The sequence below is a fragment of the Jaculus jaculus genome, chromosome 3 (genome assembly GCF_020740685.1).
Source record: "Jaculus jaculus isolate mJacJac1 chromosome 3, mJacJac1.mat.Y.cur, whole genome shotgun sequence".
In the NCBI taxonomy this organism is placed as follows: domain Eukaryota; kingdom Metazoa; phylum Chordata; class Mammalia; order Rodentia; family Dipodidae; genus Jaculus; species Jaculus jaculus.
The window spans coordinates 181,186,975-181,204,989 of NC_059104.1; the positions used below are offsets into that span (position 1 = coordinate 181,186,975).

The 18,015-nt window shown below is 44.2% G+C and overlaps 1 protein-coding gene across 2 annotated transcripts in view; it reads right to left on the reverse strand.

Annotated features, from left to right (window-relative positions):
* Rras2 (RAS related 2) overlaps positions 1-18,015 on the reverse strand; it is a 70,356-nt gene that overhangs the window by 11,386 nt on the left and 40,955 nt on the right. For both annotated transcript variants that reach the window (XM_045146509.1, XM_045146510.1), the window contains exons 2-4: positions 4,136-4,223; positions 634-736; positions 377-485 (exon numbers count right to left, since the gene is read on the reverse strand). In XM_045146509.1, coding sequence (XP_045002444.1) covers positions 377-485; positions 634-736; positions 4,136-4,223 — 300 coding nt within the window. The remainder of the gene's footprint in view (positions 1-376; positions 486-633; positions 737-4,135; positions 4,224-18,015) is intronic.

Below are 18,015 nucleotides of genomic sequence, written 5' to 3' on the forward strand. Positions count from 1 at the left end.
CCTCCCCCTCAATAAATAAATTTTTAAAAAACTAAGTTGCCATTAAGGCATTTGCCTGCAAAGCCAAATTCCCCAGGACCCACACATAAGCCAGATGCACAAGGGGCACATGTGTCTGGAGTTCATTTGCAGTGGCTAGAGGCCCTGGGGTGCCCATTCTTTATCTATCTCTTCTATCTCTTTCTGCTTGCAAATTAATTAATTAATTAAAAAAGCCAGAAGCTGACTAGCATAGTGTGGTAACCCTATTTCAAAAAACCAAAACAATAAAATAAAATAATGAAATAAAACTGAGGTGACATGCCAGCCAGGATCATAGGCTTCTTATTGGTTCACTCGAGGTGACCTTCATTCATCCAGCTCCTCCCCTCCTTACCTGTCTTTGATGATCCAGGTCTGCTTTATTTCCAATTAAAATCATTGGAAACTCGTCACGATCTTTTACTCTGAGAATCTGTCTTTGAAACTTATAGATTTCTTCAAAACTTTAAAAAAAAATCACAAAAAAAAATACATTAGGCAAAGAATCTGAACTCAGAAAATTTTGTACTCCCTATTTTTTCCCCTTTCCTATTAAGAAACTCCAAATTCTATGAAGTAGTGACCAAGACTGCCCAGCATCCTGGCACTGACCTGCCTCTGTCGGTGACTGAGAAGACCAGCAGGAAGCCCTCGCCCGTCCTCATGTACTGCTCCCTCATGGCTCCAAACTCCTCTTGTCCAGCTGTGTCCAAAACTAAAGAAAAACAAAAAGGAAACTGTGTTTTCAGTGGCTAAACTGCTTCCCGTCAAGTACAGACTTCTCATGGGGTCCTCTACAAAGTTTCTACTTGGTCTAAGAGGAGAAGGCATTCTTCTCTTAATATCTTATTCTTTTTGTAGAAAAATATTTTATTTCATGAGATCCCAGTGGTTGATTAGTGGTTTTATTTTCTGAGAAATTGGGGTTATATTCAGAAAGTCATTACCTATGCCAATATGTTGAAAGGTTTCCCCTACCTTTTCCTCCAGCAATTTCAGAGTTTCAGGTCTGATAGTAAGGTCCCTGATCCACTTGGACTTGATTCTTGTGCATGGAGAAAGACAAGGATCTATTTTTATCTTTCTACACATAGATATCCAGTTTTCCCAGCACCACTTGTTGAAGAGGCTGTCTTTCCTCCAATAAATATCTTCGGCATTTTTGTCAAAAATCAGATGGCTATCACTGCCTGAATTAACATATGGGTCCTCTATTCTGTTCCATTGATCTATATGCCTGCCTTTGTGCCAATACCACGCTGTTTTTTTGTTTTGTTTTGTTTTGTTTTGTTTTTTACTAAGGCTTTGTAATATAACTTAAAATCGGGTAGGATGATACCACCAGCCTTATCTTTATTGCTAAAAATCGTTTTGGCTATTTGAGGTTTTTTTGTGCTTCCAAATGAATTTTAGGATTGTTTTTTCTATTCCTGTGAAGAATGCCATTGGAATTTTAATGGGGATTGTATTAAATGTGTAGATAGCTTTTGGTAAGATTGACATTTTCACAATATTGATTCTGCCAATCCAAGCATATGGAATGTTTTTCCATTTCCTTGTATCTTCTATAATTTCTTGAGTGTTTTAAAGTTCTCACTGCAGAGATCCTTCACTTCCTTGGTTAATAAGTTTATTCCAAGGTACTTTTTTTTTTTTTTTTTGAGGCAATTGTGAATGGAGAGATTCCCTGATTTTATCCTCCGCAAGTTTGTTACTACATAAGAAAGCTACTTATCTCTGTGTTTATTTTGTATCCTGCTACATTGCTAAAAGTGTTTATGAGCTCTAACAGTTTGCTGGTAGAGTTTTTAGGGTCTTTTATGTATAGGATCATATCATCTGCAGAGTGGCAAAGTCACTGAGAAATCAAGCTGGTACTGAGCAGAAAACCTCCCTGCAGACCAGCCAACTGAAAGCTGGAAAAAGCTGCATTATATGCAGCCTTATGGAAGACAGAAATCATCAGCGGTGAAAACAGCAGATATTGGAAGCCTCAAGTTTGACCAAATGACTGAATGAGTGCAATAGTGGCATGTCTGCTCTGGGGGAAACGAACTGCTTTCTAACTGGACTGAAGGCCTGTTCTATGGGAGGGAATACATGTCTGGTACTGAAAACCCAATCAAAAGCCTATAGGAGGGGAGGTCATGAGCCTCAGGGGTATAAAGCCTGCTCTTGCCTGGATAACAGCATATATTACTCTCACCAAATTGCTCTGAAGGTACTACACTTAATGTTCATAATCACATATTAATGCTAATCCCACTTCTGGTTAGAGAAGCTTCTCTTCAGATGGCAATGACCACCAGGATGACCCAAAAGGCAACACAGGGCAGAGAAGAAGGAATGGAGGACTGTCCAGCACAGAAACATCTCACACCCTCCAAGGCTCAGAGTCCATTTCGGAAGAGGTGGCAGAAAGAATGTAAGAGCCAAAGGAAGGGTACCACTCCTTACATACAACTGTCTAGAGAGAAACTGGCCTCAATATCCAAGACCTCGCAGTGCCTAGCAATACCTACATAAGACCCTCATCATAGTAGAAAAAGATGATGACATCAAATTAAAAGAGAGACCAATGGAGAGAGGGAGGGGATATAGTGGAGAGCAGAGTTATGAAGGGGAAAGCAGGGAAAGGGGAGGGAAATACCATGGTTTGTTGTCTGTAAGTATAGAAATCAATAAAAATATATATATATAATAATATATAATATATATATATATATAATATATATATACATATTATAATTTATTTAGTTGCAAGCAGGGACAGACAGAAAGAATGGACACACTGAGGCCTCTAGCTGCTATAAATGACCTCCAGATGCACCTGCCTATTTGTGCATCTGGCTTAATGCAGGTACTGGGGAGTTGAACCCAGGTCCTTGAGCTTCGCACTTTAACTGCTGAGCCATCTCTCCAGCCCTTCATATCTTATTCTTAACACAAAGACAAGCATAATCTAATGGCAGACAGTTTCAGAGTTTATCTTCATCAGCACAGATTGGTTTTTGTGGTTAGAATATATTAGCATGTTAATTACAAGGTTAAAAATATCAGACACATCTAGGCAGATGGAATCAACTCTCAAATCATTTGTGATTATGATATTCATGCCCTCCATGTAGTGATCTGAAAAGAGGTATCTGTAAGCTCAAGAAAGAAACTGGCTCTCTTGCTGACTCTCTGTCCCCCTCGCTCCATACTTGGCACAGGCGCTAATGTATTTCTTCCTCTCTGTGGATAAAAAGAGACATATGAGCTCAAGAACTGGGTTTTCTTCTGTGGAGGGCAGCTGTTGAAGCAGTTCACTATTATTATTTTTTTTTTCAAGGTACAGTCTCACTCTGGCCCAGGCTGATCTGGAATTCACTATGTAGTCTCAGGGTGGTCTCAAATCAGTGATCCTCCTACCTCTGCCCCCTGAGTGCCCAGGATTAATCGTGTGCACCACCACATCCGACTCAGTTCACTATTTAGTGAAGCCTTCGTGCTATCAATTTTCAGGGAAACACTACTGAACCTTCTCTCCTGTCATTTCTCCTATGCAAAAAGGCAGGAAGAGCTAAGACCTGAGAGGTTTGGTTCCAATTTTCCTAATACCGTTACAATGACAAGGTTAGCTTCACCAAAACAAGATCTATCCAATGACTATTTCATCTTCCATCGCTGAGGAGGGTTTAAACTGACTTACATGCAGATTTGTCAACCTGCACCAACAGAGGAGGGACAGCTGGAAATGGACCTAGGTGCTAGAGTTCAAAGGCCTGGAGTTTGACCCCAAAAAAAGTAATAATAAAAGAAGTAATGAGGGCTGGAGAGATGGCTTAGCAGTTAAGGTGCTTGCCTGTGAAGCCTAAGGACCCAAGTTCGATTCTCCAGGTCCCACATAAGCCACGTGCATCTGGAGTATGTCTGCAGTGGCTGGAAGCCCTGGTGTGCCCATTCATATTCTCCCCCCCATAAATCAATAAATGAAAATAATTTTTTTAAAAGAAGTAATGAAGTAGACTTATGTTCACTATCACCATATATTTCAATTATACTCCTTAACCTAGCAAAGCATGGCAGATACTGTTTCAACACCAGCATGTTTTAGAACTAGGTTACTTACTGTCCAGCCGGGCTGCTCGGCCGTCTATCACACACTGCTTTGTGTAGGAGTCTTCAATGGTTGGATCATAATCCGTTACAAAATAGGACTATAAAACAAAAGAGAAAAAGCTTTCTTTACAATTCATCTTTATTTGTCTTCCAATATACCAATTTTAGCTTTATCAAATCCCACTTACTGAGAAACATTTTCTCTGTTACTTTTACTTCTGTCAATTCCCTAGCAACTCTCCTTTAGAACACCTCCATGGTAGGCAGAGGCTTTAAAGGTATTCGGGGATTTGTTTTCCTTGTTCTTTGAGGCAGATTCTCACTAACCCAGGCTAATGTGAGACTCACTCTGTAGCTCAGGCTGGCCTTGAACTCATGGAAATACTCATACCTCAACCTTCAGGATGTGGGATTGCAGGAGTTGAACTTTCATATCTAAAATGACATAAAATGATGTAGAAAGATTGCAAAGTACTACAACTTTTCTCATAATTGTAAGAATCTAGAGTGCTTCAGCAAAATTAGAAATTATAATTTATACTTGTTCAAACTTTACAAGCATGTCAAGTATGAACTAAAATAATGCACACAGAGGTGACAGAGGCCTTGAACGGCCTATTCCTCATCTTTTCTCACATGCTGTCTTATTCCTCTTCTAGGTACCCATGTATTACAGTTAAGACGTACTATTCTAAGATTAATTCATCTGGGGGCTGGAGTGATAGCTCAATAGTTAAGGCGCTTGCCTGCAAAGCCTAAGGATCTGAGTTCAATTCTCCAGCACCCACATAAAGCCAGATGCACAAAGGTGGTATATATGTCTGGAGTTCATTTGCAGTGGCTAGAGGCCTTGACACACTCATTTATTCTCTCTCTCCCCCTTTCTCTCATAAATAAATGGATAAATAAATACACAGTTTTTAAAAAGATTAGTTCATCTGCAGGAACCTCAAACTTTCACTGGTATCTTTGAGGTTTATTTTTTTTTTTTGTCTTAAATTATATTCCTGTTTGCCCAAGCCTCCCAACTACAGTCTTTTAAATCATCACTGTAAGAAACGAATGATTAAGTTAGAAAAGAAAACAGTCCTCTGACACTTCTCACTCCTCGGGGAAGGCAGTGACTAGGGACCAGACCAGCCATCCTCTCCTGGGAGCCTCCTTGGCTCTGTGGGGCTCACTCCTCCTACCCATTTTCTCACTGCTCAGGACAAAACTTGAAAGAGTGACCTGGAGGAAGAGCCCCATGCCAGGAACAAGATGCCAAGGTGTCGGCCTTTAGACAAGGGTTCCGGGAGGGAGTACCTCCTGACAGCCCTCAGCATGGAGACCTGATCAGGAAGATCAGATGGCCGCTCAGGAGTGGGGGCTCTCCACGGGCTTCTTTCCAGGAGGAAGGGAGGACCCACAGCTGCCAGCTCTGTGGCTTTACATGTGTATTCTACTTTGGAAGGACACGATTTACACCTTATTTGTATTTTTAGGAATAACTTTAAACACAGTATTCATTATCTATAATCTATTTCCTTTTGAAGAGCTCATTTAAATGCACGGCTTGCTAAGTCAGCAAATGAATGACACACCAACATCAACAGCTTTTACAGGAAGTCATCACCATCACCGTCACCAACACCATCACCACCCCGTCGTCCATACTGCAAACAAACCGGTATCCGAAGGGCCTGGGGGTGGGGTGGACCCACTGACAGAACTCTTCTGATTGTGAGCACAGGTGCTCATTCTACAAACCAGGCCCCCAATGAGTCAGCAGATAAGGCAGGTGGCTAACTTTCCAGAGTAGCTACTTTTTTTTTTTTTGAGAAGAGTCTCATGTAGTCTATAATGGTCTTGAGGAGAAACTCATAATAGGAAAAAAAGATGATGACATCAAAATGAAACAGACTGGCTGAGAGGGATATGGTAGAGGGTGGTGTGGCAAGGGGGGAAAGTGAGGGGGTGGATTACCATGATTTATTCTCCATAACTATAGAAGTTGTCAAAAATAAAAATAAAAAGAATGGTGTTGACGCTCACTATGTAACAGAAGATGACCTTGAACTCTTGATCTTCCTGCTCCCATCTCCCAATCCAAATGCCAGGATTACTGGATTACATACTTGGCTCAAAATTAGTGTCTTAGAAGTGTTTCTTGAGCTGGCCGTGGTGGCACACGCCTTTAATCCCAGCACTTGGGAGGCAGAGGTAGGAGGATCACCATGAGTTCAAGGCCACCCTGAGACTACATAGTGAATTATAGGTCAGCCTGAGTTACAGTGAGATCCCACCTGGGGAAAAGAAAAAAGAAGTGTTTCTTTGCAGCAGTTTGGTGCTTCCTATAATGCTTTTATCCCATACAACATGAATTTCATTGTCTATTCCCACCAAGGTGTTTTTGTTTTTGTTTTTAATGCTGACAATCAAATCGAGGACCTGAGCATAACAGGTTAGGGTTCGAGCACTGAACAGCCCCAAAGCTACTCCAACCTTATGCCTGGTAGTGTGACACAGTGAAGAGAATGGAAGAGCAAGTGCTAAACACATGTTTACAAAGGTCTGACCATGCATAGCAGCTAGGATTCTTCAAATGTGACGGTGTTCTACACTGTGAGACTAAACTAAGACATGAGCATGAAGTGTTGGTTTATGCAACTCTGAAGTCCATCCTAATCGTTTTTCTGTTTAGTGCCTGTGGGAGTTTTGTGTTTCCTTTGGATGTTAATGTTTTTTTAATACAATCTTAGTATTTTAGGAATGTTGCCACTTTCCCAACATTGACATGCATTTATTCCACCCATTAATTTCCTTAAGACAAGCTGATTGTTGAACTCTCGGGATGTTTAATCCCACATGTCATCTTTGCAGGGCCTGTTTTCATAAATGGCATTAACAAGGGAATGACGTCTCCTTGCTACATTCTACAGAATAGTCCTCATGAAAGGTTGGTCGAGCCAACAGCATCACGCTAGTGTTGACTGTTAAAAAAAAAACAAAACAAAAAAAACCCAAAACCGTACTGCCTAACCACACACGAGGTGCTGGCTTCAGTTCTTACACCATGGGGGGTGGGAGGAGACAAAAAAACAAAATCTTTCCCTTTCCTAAGACTACCAGTAAGCCACAGTATCCCTAATATGAGTATTAACTGTGTGCAAGCAACAAACACAACACAAGCATCACCTCCCACCACAAAGATAAAACATCTTTGTCACCTAAACTTAAGGCCAGATAAGCAAGGCAACAGGTCAGCAGTAACAAACAGTACTCTGAGTTGAACTGCAACTGCTAACTTCAAGCTATGGAGCCTGAGGCCCAACCTTCGGCGCCTGTAGAGAAGTGACCTACCCTGGGGTGCAGATGAAATGAAGTGACGCATATAAAACGCCAAGTCACGCTAGCTAAAATGGGTACATAGGAAAGCAAGTAAAGACAAATTTTAAAGAAAGTTTTTTCTTTTGTCTTAAGCGTCCTTATTTTGATCCGACCACTGAAGGCTCCCACACAAAGCACTGTGAACAGATGGATATGGCACAGAAAGAAATGAAATCTTTGGACCAAAATGGCTGCCCATTCAGCTGCAGTCGTTTGAGAGATTACAACCTTGTGATCGGGCCAGCTGATCTGCACTGGGACAGCAAAAGAATGCAATAAGGGGCCGGGGAGCTAGATGGATGACTCAGCAGTTAAGGCACTTGTTTGCAAAGCCTAAAAACCCAAGTTTGAGTCTTCAGTGCCCACATAAAGCCAGATGCACAAAATGGCACATGCATCTAGAGTTCATTTGCACAGCTGGAAGCCCTGGCACACCTGTTCTCATTCGCTCTCTCCATTTGCAAATCAATAAAAATATTTTTTTAAAAAAATGAAGTAAGGGGCCTGAATGCTGAAGGAGTCTCCTGCTCTTCAAAACTGGATTTATTTTCCCCTTGGATTAACAAATTGGTAGCCCATCTGGTATTACTCAGTATAACAAATGCAGGAAACAGAGGGTTATTGGATTTACAACATGGTTTTGTATTTTGGAAAAGGCCATGGGCAGTGTGAAGCAAACTTGTTAGATTACCTGAGTGGAGGCCCAATGGAGCCATGAAGATGAACCATGGGTTGCAGGGGAGACCCAGTGGAGATGCTGGGGCTATGAAATGGCTGCCAAGGAGAGCTGCCAGCACCAGATGAAATTTTCTGGGACTGTGATTAGCCTAGCTGGAGGGGCAGAATCACTCGTTAGAATTATGGTCTTGGAGATTTGGCACTGGCTAGAGTTAGCAGACCTGGAGCTGCAGAGTTTAATGTTTGTCCTATTTGTTTTAAATCTTATGTTGGCTGAATATTTCTTTGCTATGCCCAGTGCCATCTTTTGCAGTGTAAATGTTTATATTATTATTATTGTTATTACTTTTGTATTACAGCTCAGTTAGAAGACCTTGGACTATGGAGATATTTGAACATCATTAGGAACTGATAAAAAAAACTACAGGGACTTTTAGAGTTGGACTGAATGAATTGCATTGTACATCATGGATGGTTATCTCTTTATGGGAACCAGGGACAGAATGTGGTAGTTTGATTCAGGTGTCCCCCATACACTTATGTGTTCTAAATATCAGGTTGCCACATGGTGGCAATTTGTGATTGGAGCCTCCTGGAGGTCATATATTTTTCGGGGCAGGCTTATGGGTATCATAGCCAGCTTCCCTTTGCCAGTGTTTGGCTCACTCTCCTGCTGCTATTGTCCACCTGATGTTGGCCAGGAGGTGATGTCCACCCTCTGCTCATGCCATCATTTTCCCCTGCCATCATGGAGTTTCCCTTTGAATCTGTAAGACAAAATAAACCCTTTCCTCCCATAAGCTACTCCTGGTTAGGTGTTTTCTGCCAGCAACGAAAAGTTGACTACAACAATTAGAAACAAGAAAAACTAAGACTAACAAGTTCACATTCTTATCTTTCAGCTCCTGCCTAGCTCATACTGTGTCCCTGTGATGGGGTCATGAAACACAGATAAAATTCTGTGATTCTCTGGTGCCCTCCTCTATCAATCAGCATCTCCTTACTAGAACTTCTATTCATAAAACATACTTTGTTTGCTGAACTATGAAATAATAATCCAAACCATGAGACTTTGTAAGAGTTCAATTCCTGATTGGCTAAGTTCATAAAGTCTCGCTTGAGACAGTATGATGGTAAGACAATGTGCGGCTCTGGAGTCAGAACTGCAATTCAACTTCACAAGCCATCCTACTTGCTGTATGAGTCCTTGGAACATGTAAGCCATCTCAACAGAAAAATATGAGAGGCCTGGCCTAAAGAAGGCACAGACCAATGTCCTCTTAAGATGTGGCAAAAAGGAAGATAACAGAAAAGGAAAACCTCCCAGGAGAGATGCTAAGACCCATTCCCACTTCCAGTTGTCCCACATAGTTGTCCCTCAGGATTTAAGGAGTGCCAGACACCACCAGTAATTGCTATGTATATTCCATTCTCTTCTCCAGCCTAGGAAACAAAACTGGCTGAGGTTACCTCATCCCTGTCTAGCATGAACCTCATCTGCATTGTCTAGGACATGAAAATAATACTAATGTTGCAGGGTTGCTGTAAAAAGTAAAAATGGGGTTGCAGAGATGGCTTAGTGGTTAAGGTGTATCCCTGTGAAGCCCAAGGATCCAGGTTTGATTCTCCAAGTCCCATGTAAGCCAGCTGCACATGGTGGCACCTGAGTCTAGAGTTTGTTTGCAGTGGCTAGAAGCCGTGGCGCACCCATTCTCACTTTCTCTCTCCCCTCTCTCTCTGTCTCTAATAAATAAATTTAAAAAGTAAAAATATTTTAAAGTACAGATACAATTACCTTTTTAATATTTTATTTATTTGAGAGGGGCTGAGAGAAAGAGCGCACACATGCACAAGCAAGTGCCAGGGCCTCCATCCACTGCAAACAAACTCCAGACACATGTGCCCTTGTGCATCTGGCTTTCTGTGGATCCTGGGGAATCAAACCTGGGTCTTCTAGCTTTGCAAGCAAGCGCCTAAACTGCTAAGCCATCTCTCCAGCCCAAAAGAGCAAAAATATTTTATATAGGGTATAAAGAACAGTAGCCTTATTAGATTACAAAAAACCTATAATATGTTGTCCCCCAATGTCTCTTAACACTCTCACCAGAAAACAGTCACAGTATGTCCCCCCGCCTCACACACACACACACACACACACACACACACACACACACACACATGGGGGGGGAGCTCTTACCCTTAAAGTAATAACTTTCTAGATTTCTTTCAACTTCAAAAAATTTGTTATTGTTCAAAATTGTGAGTTGGAAAAAATGATACCTTGTTTTATGTGTACCACTGATACTGCTTACTGCTTACTCTCATAGCTGCTCATCTTTTAACCTTCAGTGGGTGTGCGTGCAGAATGCATAAACCATTGGTGAGCACAAAAACCCGCACACTGGGCTCAACAGGGTACAAGCATGGCCTCTGTCCTCCACGCCCCTCGGGAACAGGCTCCACAGTCCTTCTGAATGGAATCCAAGGAAGACTCACAATTTTCCCAACCCTTAACATAAATCTCCTTCAAGTCACTTTCAAGAACATTTTAATTTCAATATTCAAGACGTCTAGCCCACATTAGTCAATATCTAAATTAAGGCTTCTACTGTTATCTTCCCTCCCCTATTCTGCATCTCTGGATCCTTCCAGGTAGGAGATGAAGGCGAGGGAGAGCTAACACACCAGTGAACTGTAATTGAGGTTCAGGCTAACTTTGTCATGGGAACCTGTGGGTTTCCTGGGACGGTCCCAAAGTGGGGTGTTTGACAGAAAACTCTCAGGCCTTGAGTGAAACGTGATGATTTATAACCCCAACCCTGAATCTAAGGGGTTCTCAAGGGTCCCTTTTAGTAGGTCATTCAAAATTGTGAGCTGGAAAAAATAATACATTGTTTTGTGTATATCATTGATACTGCTTCCTCTTACAGCTGCTCATCTTTTTATCCTTTAATGGGGTATACATGTGGACCATCCCCCCAAAAATGTGCTTTCCCCACAGACACACCTTTCACAAAGTTTAATTTATTAATTGGGCCTGTAAGAGATGAATAACAAACTATGGAATGTAACAATTAGATGTACTTTTTAAAAAGGTGGCCTTCCATGCATGTCCCTTTCTAGGAAGCTTTAAGCTGCTCAGGGAAAACCACTGCCGCCCCGTGCAAAGGGCAGCGCTGACCACGCAGCCCTCCCCTCCTCCCACTCTGCTGCCTCACCCCCGGAATGAGATCCACAGATTTGCATCCTGATCCTCACAACCCCAGACTCCAGGGATACCTGTCAAGCTCTCAGAGTGATTCTGATAGAGGTCCCTTCCCCAAAGGGGTCAAGAAGCAACCCTCGCATTTCCTCCCCTACACCTGGAGGGCATATAAGACACAGAACACCCAACACACTGACACCCCTGTCAGAGCCTGGCCCACATGGAGGGACAGTGCGAACCAAGTGCATCAAGCTGGTTGTGAGTGCTCTGCAAGTCCCCAGAATGTGAGGACAACTCAGCAGTTCTGTCTGATCTGTCTGAGGGACTTCAGATCTGCATTCCAGTTACAATCCTCCATATACATCCCAGGACATTGGATCTATCTCCTTGCTCAGGCATGGCTCCTGTTTTAGGGGACGTCCCTGAAGCCGAGCTACATGCCACCTCGTACACGAGACCGCACATTTCCATCAGCCATGGAAACCCAGTGAGTTCATCGAAGACGGTGACGGGGAGCCAGGAATTCATTTCCCTGACACAGCAAGGACCTGGCTCGCTAGGGTAGTCTCCAAAACAAGAGTCTGCGAATTCCTCTGGTAACACTAGAGAGGACTGAGGCAACCTCGGGCAGCTGTGGCCAGAGCTTGTCTTCCTTGTGTGGCTTTCTAGCAGCAGCTGTCAAGTCACAGGGAACCTTTGTTCCATCCAACACCCTCCTGACTTTTATGTCAAACGTTTCTGGTAAGCTTGATAGCCCTCACAAATCCATATTTTTTTCTTCTGAAATTAGTAACTCACACAACACACATAATTACAGATATCTCCATAATGTATGCCCAAGACTCAAATGCAGATTTATGAAAGCCACACTGAATCCAGCAATCCTGTGTGTTAGCTTCTTTACTAACAAAAGTTAATACGGCCCTCAGTCAGTGTCGCTAATTGTCTCAGACTGCCTAACGCTCTCCCGTGTGACTTCAGCTCACACGTACACACACCTCACACACAGCGTGTAGCTGCAGGTACGGACCTGGTACGCCACCAGCAAAAGCACCACACGGCCCACTTACAAACTTCTATCTAGGTCCTTCTATCATGAATTATTTCTATCAATTACCTGCTTCCTCCCCCTAGGGATTTCTGTCCTCAGGCATCTTGTAACCATGGGCCACTCCTCACAGCCACACACCATCCGCAGAGCAGACAAGCTCGGCTCAGGCAGTACGACGCTCCCACTCGCTCCACCTCGGAGCCGGAACCACACTTGGTAGCCACTGAGGGTATACCATGAAGCGCAATAAGGTTGATATCACTTGATTAAATATTTGTTGCTCATATTCACACCCCTTGACTTTATTTTTTTATTTCAAACGACAATACGTAACGCTAAGTGCAGTTCTAAGATGAAGAATTAGCGACGTGAGCAGCAGGCGGAGGGTGTCTGTCCTTCTGCACTGAGGAGCGCCGAGGCAGGTCAGTCGGTCAATCAAGAGCTTGAAGCAAGCCCGGGCTACGCAGTCACTCTCAGAAGCACCCTTAACTGTGCGTGTACGTACATCTGTGTGTGCACAGGTGCATGCGGAGGCCAGAGGAAAACGAGAGGTCACTGCTCGGGTGCCGTCCACCTTTTATCACGACAGCATCCCTCACTGCCCTAGGGATGTGTTCGTCTCTACCTCCCAAGAACTGGGATAGAAAGTGTGCGCACCACCATGCCCAGCTCTTTTTACATGGGCTCTGGGGATTGAACTTAGGCCCTTTATGCTTGCAGGCAAGCACTTTACTGACTGAACTGTCTCCCTACCCACCTCTCAAAAATAAAAATCCTTGGGCTGGAGAGATGGCTTAGCGGTTAAGCGCTTGCCTGTGAAGCCTAAGGACCCCGGTTCGAGGCTCGGTTCCCCAGGTCCCACGTTAGCCAGATGCACAAGGGGGCGCACGTGTCTGGCGTTCGTTTGCAGAGGCTGGAAGCCCTGGCGCGCCCATTCTCTCTCCCTCCCTCTATTATCTGTCTTTCTCTCTGTGTCTGTCGCTCTCAAATAAATAAATTTAAAAAAAAAAGTTTAAAAAATAAAATAAAAATAAAAATCCTTGAAGAGTTAACAAATTTTTATTTTTTGGGGGGGAGGGTTAGAGGTAGGGTTTCACTCTAGTCCAGCCTGACCTGGAATTCACTACGGAGTCTCAGGGTAGCCTCAAACTCACAGCGATCCTCCTACCCCTGCCTCCTGATTACTGGAATTAAAGGCAAGTGCCACCACACCCAGCTAAACTTTTAATTTTTTTTTTTATTTGAGTGTGTATGGACCAACAGGGTCTTTTTGCTGCTGCAAAGGAACATCAGGCACATGGGCCACTTTTTGTGTCAGGCTTTAGGTGGGTGCTGGGAAGTTGAACCCCAGCCGGCAGGCTTTGTAAGCAAGTGCCTTTAACCACTGACCCATCTCTCCAGCCTCAAGAATTAACAACAAGTTTCAAAGTCACAGTGGGGCTGGAGAGATGGCTTAGTAGTTAAGGCACTTTCCTGCAAAGCTTAAGGACCCAGGTTTGATTCCCCAGTACCCATGTAAGCCAGATGGAATAGGTGGCACATGCATCTGGCTAGAGGCCCTGGCACACCCATATTCATTTATTCATTCAGTCTCTCCTCTCTCTTTGCCTCTTCCTTACTCTCTCAAATAAACAAACAAAATATTTAAAAGATATTATTTAAAAAGCCCAGTGGTGACAGGCACAAACAGAAGTAACTGACGCCCACAAGGACACAGACACTGCGCCTGGCTGTGTATGCAATGAAGCTATTAACAAGCACTTCACCCTGCAACTGTGGAGAGCTGCAGTAAATCTTGACATCCAAACCACACCTGCCTCCTGGGGGAGCTACACATCTACCTTACCCTTTCCTTCCCCAAAGCTGCTGCCCACTTAAGTCAGTCTTCCTGACCTAAGTCCATGTGAACCACAACTGCCTGAACACAGCCTGTTCAGTAAACTCAGGCCAGTGAGAGACCCTGTCTCAAAGGAGATGGACAGCACCTGAGGAGCGATACCAGAGGTCACCCTCTGGCTTCCACATGCATACATACTCACATATGCATCTGCACACACACACACACAGTTGTTTTATAAGACTGGAAATACATTTAAATGCCCTTCCACAGACAACTGGTTACATTATTTTTTAAAAAGAAATTCAATATAAATTGTTTTTAAAAATGAATGACTTCAGGAGCAGGGGGCATATCTCGGTGGAAGAGCTGGTGGTCAAAACCAGGTTCTCGCAAAGCCGCAGCCCTTCAAGGCCAACCATCAGCAGCAAACAGAAACATGAACCACGGGACGTGGCCTTGTGTGTCATGGCCCAAGACGACTTCTGGGAGAATGAGACTTTCCTAAATTCCTTATTTCTTTATTTGAGGGAGGGAGAGAAGGGGCATGCCAGGGCCTCTAGCCACAGCAAACAAACTCAACACATGCACCACCATGTGCAGCTGACTTACATGGGTTCTGGGGAGTCAAACCTGGGTCCTTAGACTTCACAAGCAAGTGCCTTAACAGCTAAGCTATGTCTTCAGCTTAAGAGACCTTTGAGGAGGGAACCATGCTGCTACACAGGGAAGACCATCCAGAGGGACACTGCAGCAAGGTGAAATCAGTGCCCATGTTGAACAGCAAGGATTGGAGCTAGTGCCACAAGTTAACGGGGAGCAGGATGGGCTCTGTAGGCCACAGGAGGCCTCTGCATTTGACCTGAAGCGAGGTAAAATCCACTGGAGGGTTTGAGGTAAGAGTAGAGGCTACCGGGCTGGGAAGACTGGACTGTGGAAGGCGGCAGTGGGTGAACAGAGACAGTGACCAGGAGAACATGGCCGCCTCTAGGAGGCGGCTGGATTAGAGGTGAGAGCAGCCACGTCCGGGAGCACCCAGCATGTTGACAAAGGTCACATCGTCATGGAGCAGTGAATCTTCCCTGGCAAGACTCTGTTCTGTCTACATTGTAAGCAAGGAAACTAGGAACTGTAAGGTGAGTCAGGGTGGTCACATAGCTTATTTACAAACTGGACTGAAAGGAGCTGATAAAATAATGCCGTCAGGACAGCAAGCAGCCCTGGGCAGCACAGGCCTGTGGTCACCCTCGGGTCAGGCACCCAACTCAGATATGGCAGGGTTCCTTATTTCTTTCCTTCCAGCCTTGCTATGAGCAGCCTGAAGGATTCTGACACTTCCTGCCAAGGGGGGTTATCAAGGACCAGCACAGTCAAACAGACTGAATTCACACTGAATTCAGAAACATTTTCCAAGATTGCATAGCAAAAAAAAAAAAAAAAGTTTCAGGCTAGAGAGATGGCTTAGTGGTTGAGGTGCTTGCCTGCGAAGCCTAAGAATGTATGTTCGAATCTCCAGGTCCCACGTAGCCAGACACACAGTGATGTGAGTGTGCTATGTCACATATGCACAAGGGACATCCGTCTGGACTTCATTCACAGCAGCTGAAAGGCCCTGACACACCCATTCTCTCCCTCCCTCTCTCTCTTCCTCCCTCTCCGCTTCTTACTCTCTCAAAAATGGAAGGGAAAGGGGGAGGAAAGGGGATGGTGGAGAGGAGGGGAGGGGAAGGAGAAAGAGAGAGGCAGAGAAGTTTCACTGATGGGCTGGGGAGATGGCTCAGTGGATAGGAGCACTTGCCACCCAAGCCTGAGGACCTGAACTCAATCCCCGGCACTCACATTTTCTAAAAGCCAGGTGTGGACAAGCTCACGTAACCCAGTGCTGGGGAGGCAGAGACAGGAGGCCACTGGAGCCACTGGTCAGCCCATCTGACTGAAAAGTGGCACGCTGCAGGCTCGCTGAGGGCTCTGCCTCCAGGACGTACGTGGAAGAGCAGAGGAGGACATGCAGCATGCTCCTCTGGCCTCCACACAGGCACACGTCCATGCGCACCCATATGCACACACATGCACACGCCACACACAACAAAGAAAGTTTCACTGAGGGAAAGCATTTAAATGGGCATAGGAAAATATAAGTCAATTATACTTGAAAATTATTTGCCACATTTTTTTTGTTTTTGTTTTCCGAGGTACGGTCTCACTCTAGTCCAGGCTATGCTGGAATTCACTATGGAGTCTCAGGGGGCCTCAAACTCACAGTGATCCTCCTGCCTCTGCCTCCCAAGTGCTGGGATTAAAGGCGTGAGGCCCCACGCCCAGCTTTGCCACATACTTTTAATATGATGTGTAGCTAGCTGGGACTGGAGGAAATCAACAGTATATTCTAGCAGACAGACAGACAGACAAGATGCGTCCCGGCAGCTTTGTCACAGAGCAACAACAACAGCCCACACACGTGACTGCGCATCCATCACAGGCTAGCTAGCAGCCATGAAAAGAAGAAGGTCTCCATGCGTGGCTCTCGAGTGTCCAGACATACAACGTTCACTCGCTCACTGTGTGGAGGGCTTAGGAGCCAGGATGCAAGGCCAAAAAGGAGATATAACTGGGTGCTCCGGGCACTTGCCAAGCTGGCATTGTAGTAGAAACAACATATAAACAAAAAGGATAAAGATTTGCTTTAATCATAACAAAACAATAAAACAATTTTGGATACAGAATACACAAGAGAAAAACATACTGCTTTTATAAATCAAATGGTTAAATATTGAGTTAAGAGCACAATTAAACTTTACAAACAGCTTTATGAAGCCTTCATCGCTATTAAATTTCCCCAGTAAAAATTAAATTCTTAGGGCTTTCATCTCAGATGAGATCAGGTGCTTCATGATGCAGGTCCTAGACACAGGGCCTTCATCTCGAAGTGAAAAAGGAGCCGAGCTTTCCACCACCACCACACCTCAATGTGGGGCCAGGATCTTCAAAAATCACCACAGACCACCCTTTGCACTTCTGATCACTTGATCTCTTACACCCACTGGAAAGTCATGGGAGTTTTTACAAACATGCTGTCTTATGGCACACAAATTTAATCCAGACTAGATCAGTGGATAAACTTAAAATCTTTTTAAATGGAGACAAATATAACATATTAGAAGGAACCACAAAAATATTCTCTCACAAAAGTAACAGAGAATGTAGAGTTAAGAAAGTCAAGAGTGAAACGGCACATTTAGATAACCTCGGAGCCTGCTCATATTTAAAGTCACAGATTAGCTGGAGAATGTGTTCCCCTAAGGTCATAGTATAAGAAGGCCACATCACTGCAAGCCACATGAAGAAAAGGTAAACATTGCAACTAAACTCTAAATCATGTTCCCATGCCGTAATGTAGGTCAGATTCTGAAACTATTATTACATTCAGCCAAAGGGCTTCCACATGCTCATCAGCAAATCGGGAGAGGGCTACGCACTGCAGTGGACCGACACAGCGGCAGTCAGACGCACGCTGCTCCTAGCCTCTGGTGCCTGAGCCTGAAACTTTGTTCGGAAACAGGAACTTTGCACATGCAATTAAGAAGCTGGTCCTCAAGCCAATGACCGTCATACTTGCTGAGAGAGGGAGAGGGAACGCCAGGCCACATGGTTCACACTTGTAACCCTAGCACTCAGGAAACTCAGGCTGCCAGATCAAAGTTCCAGAATGCCATGAAGTCAAAGGCAACCAGGTCCACTGAGTGAGTTCAG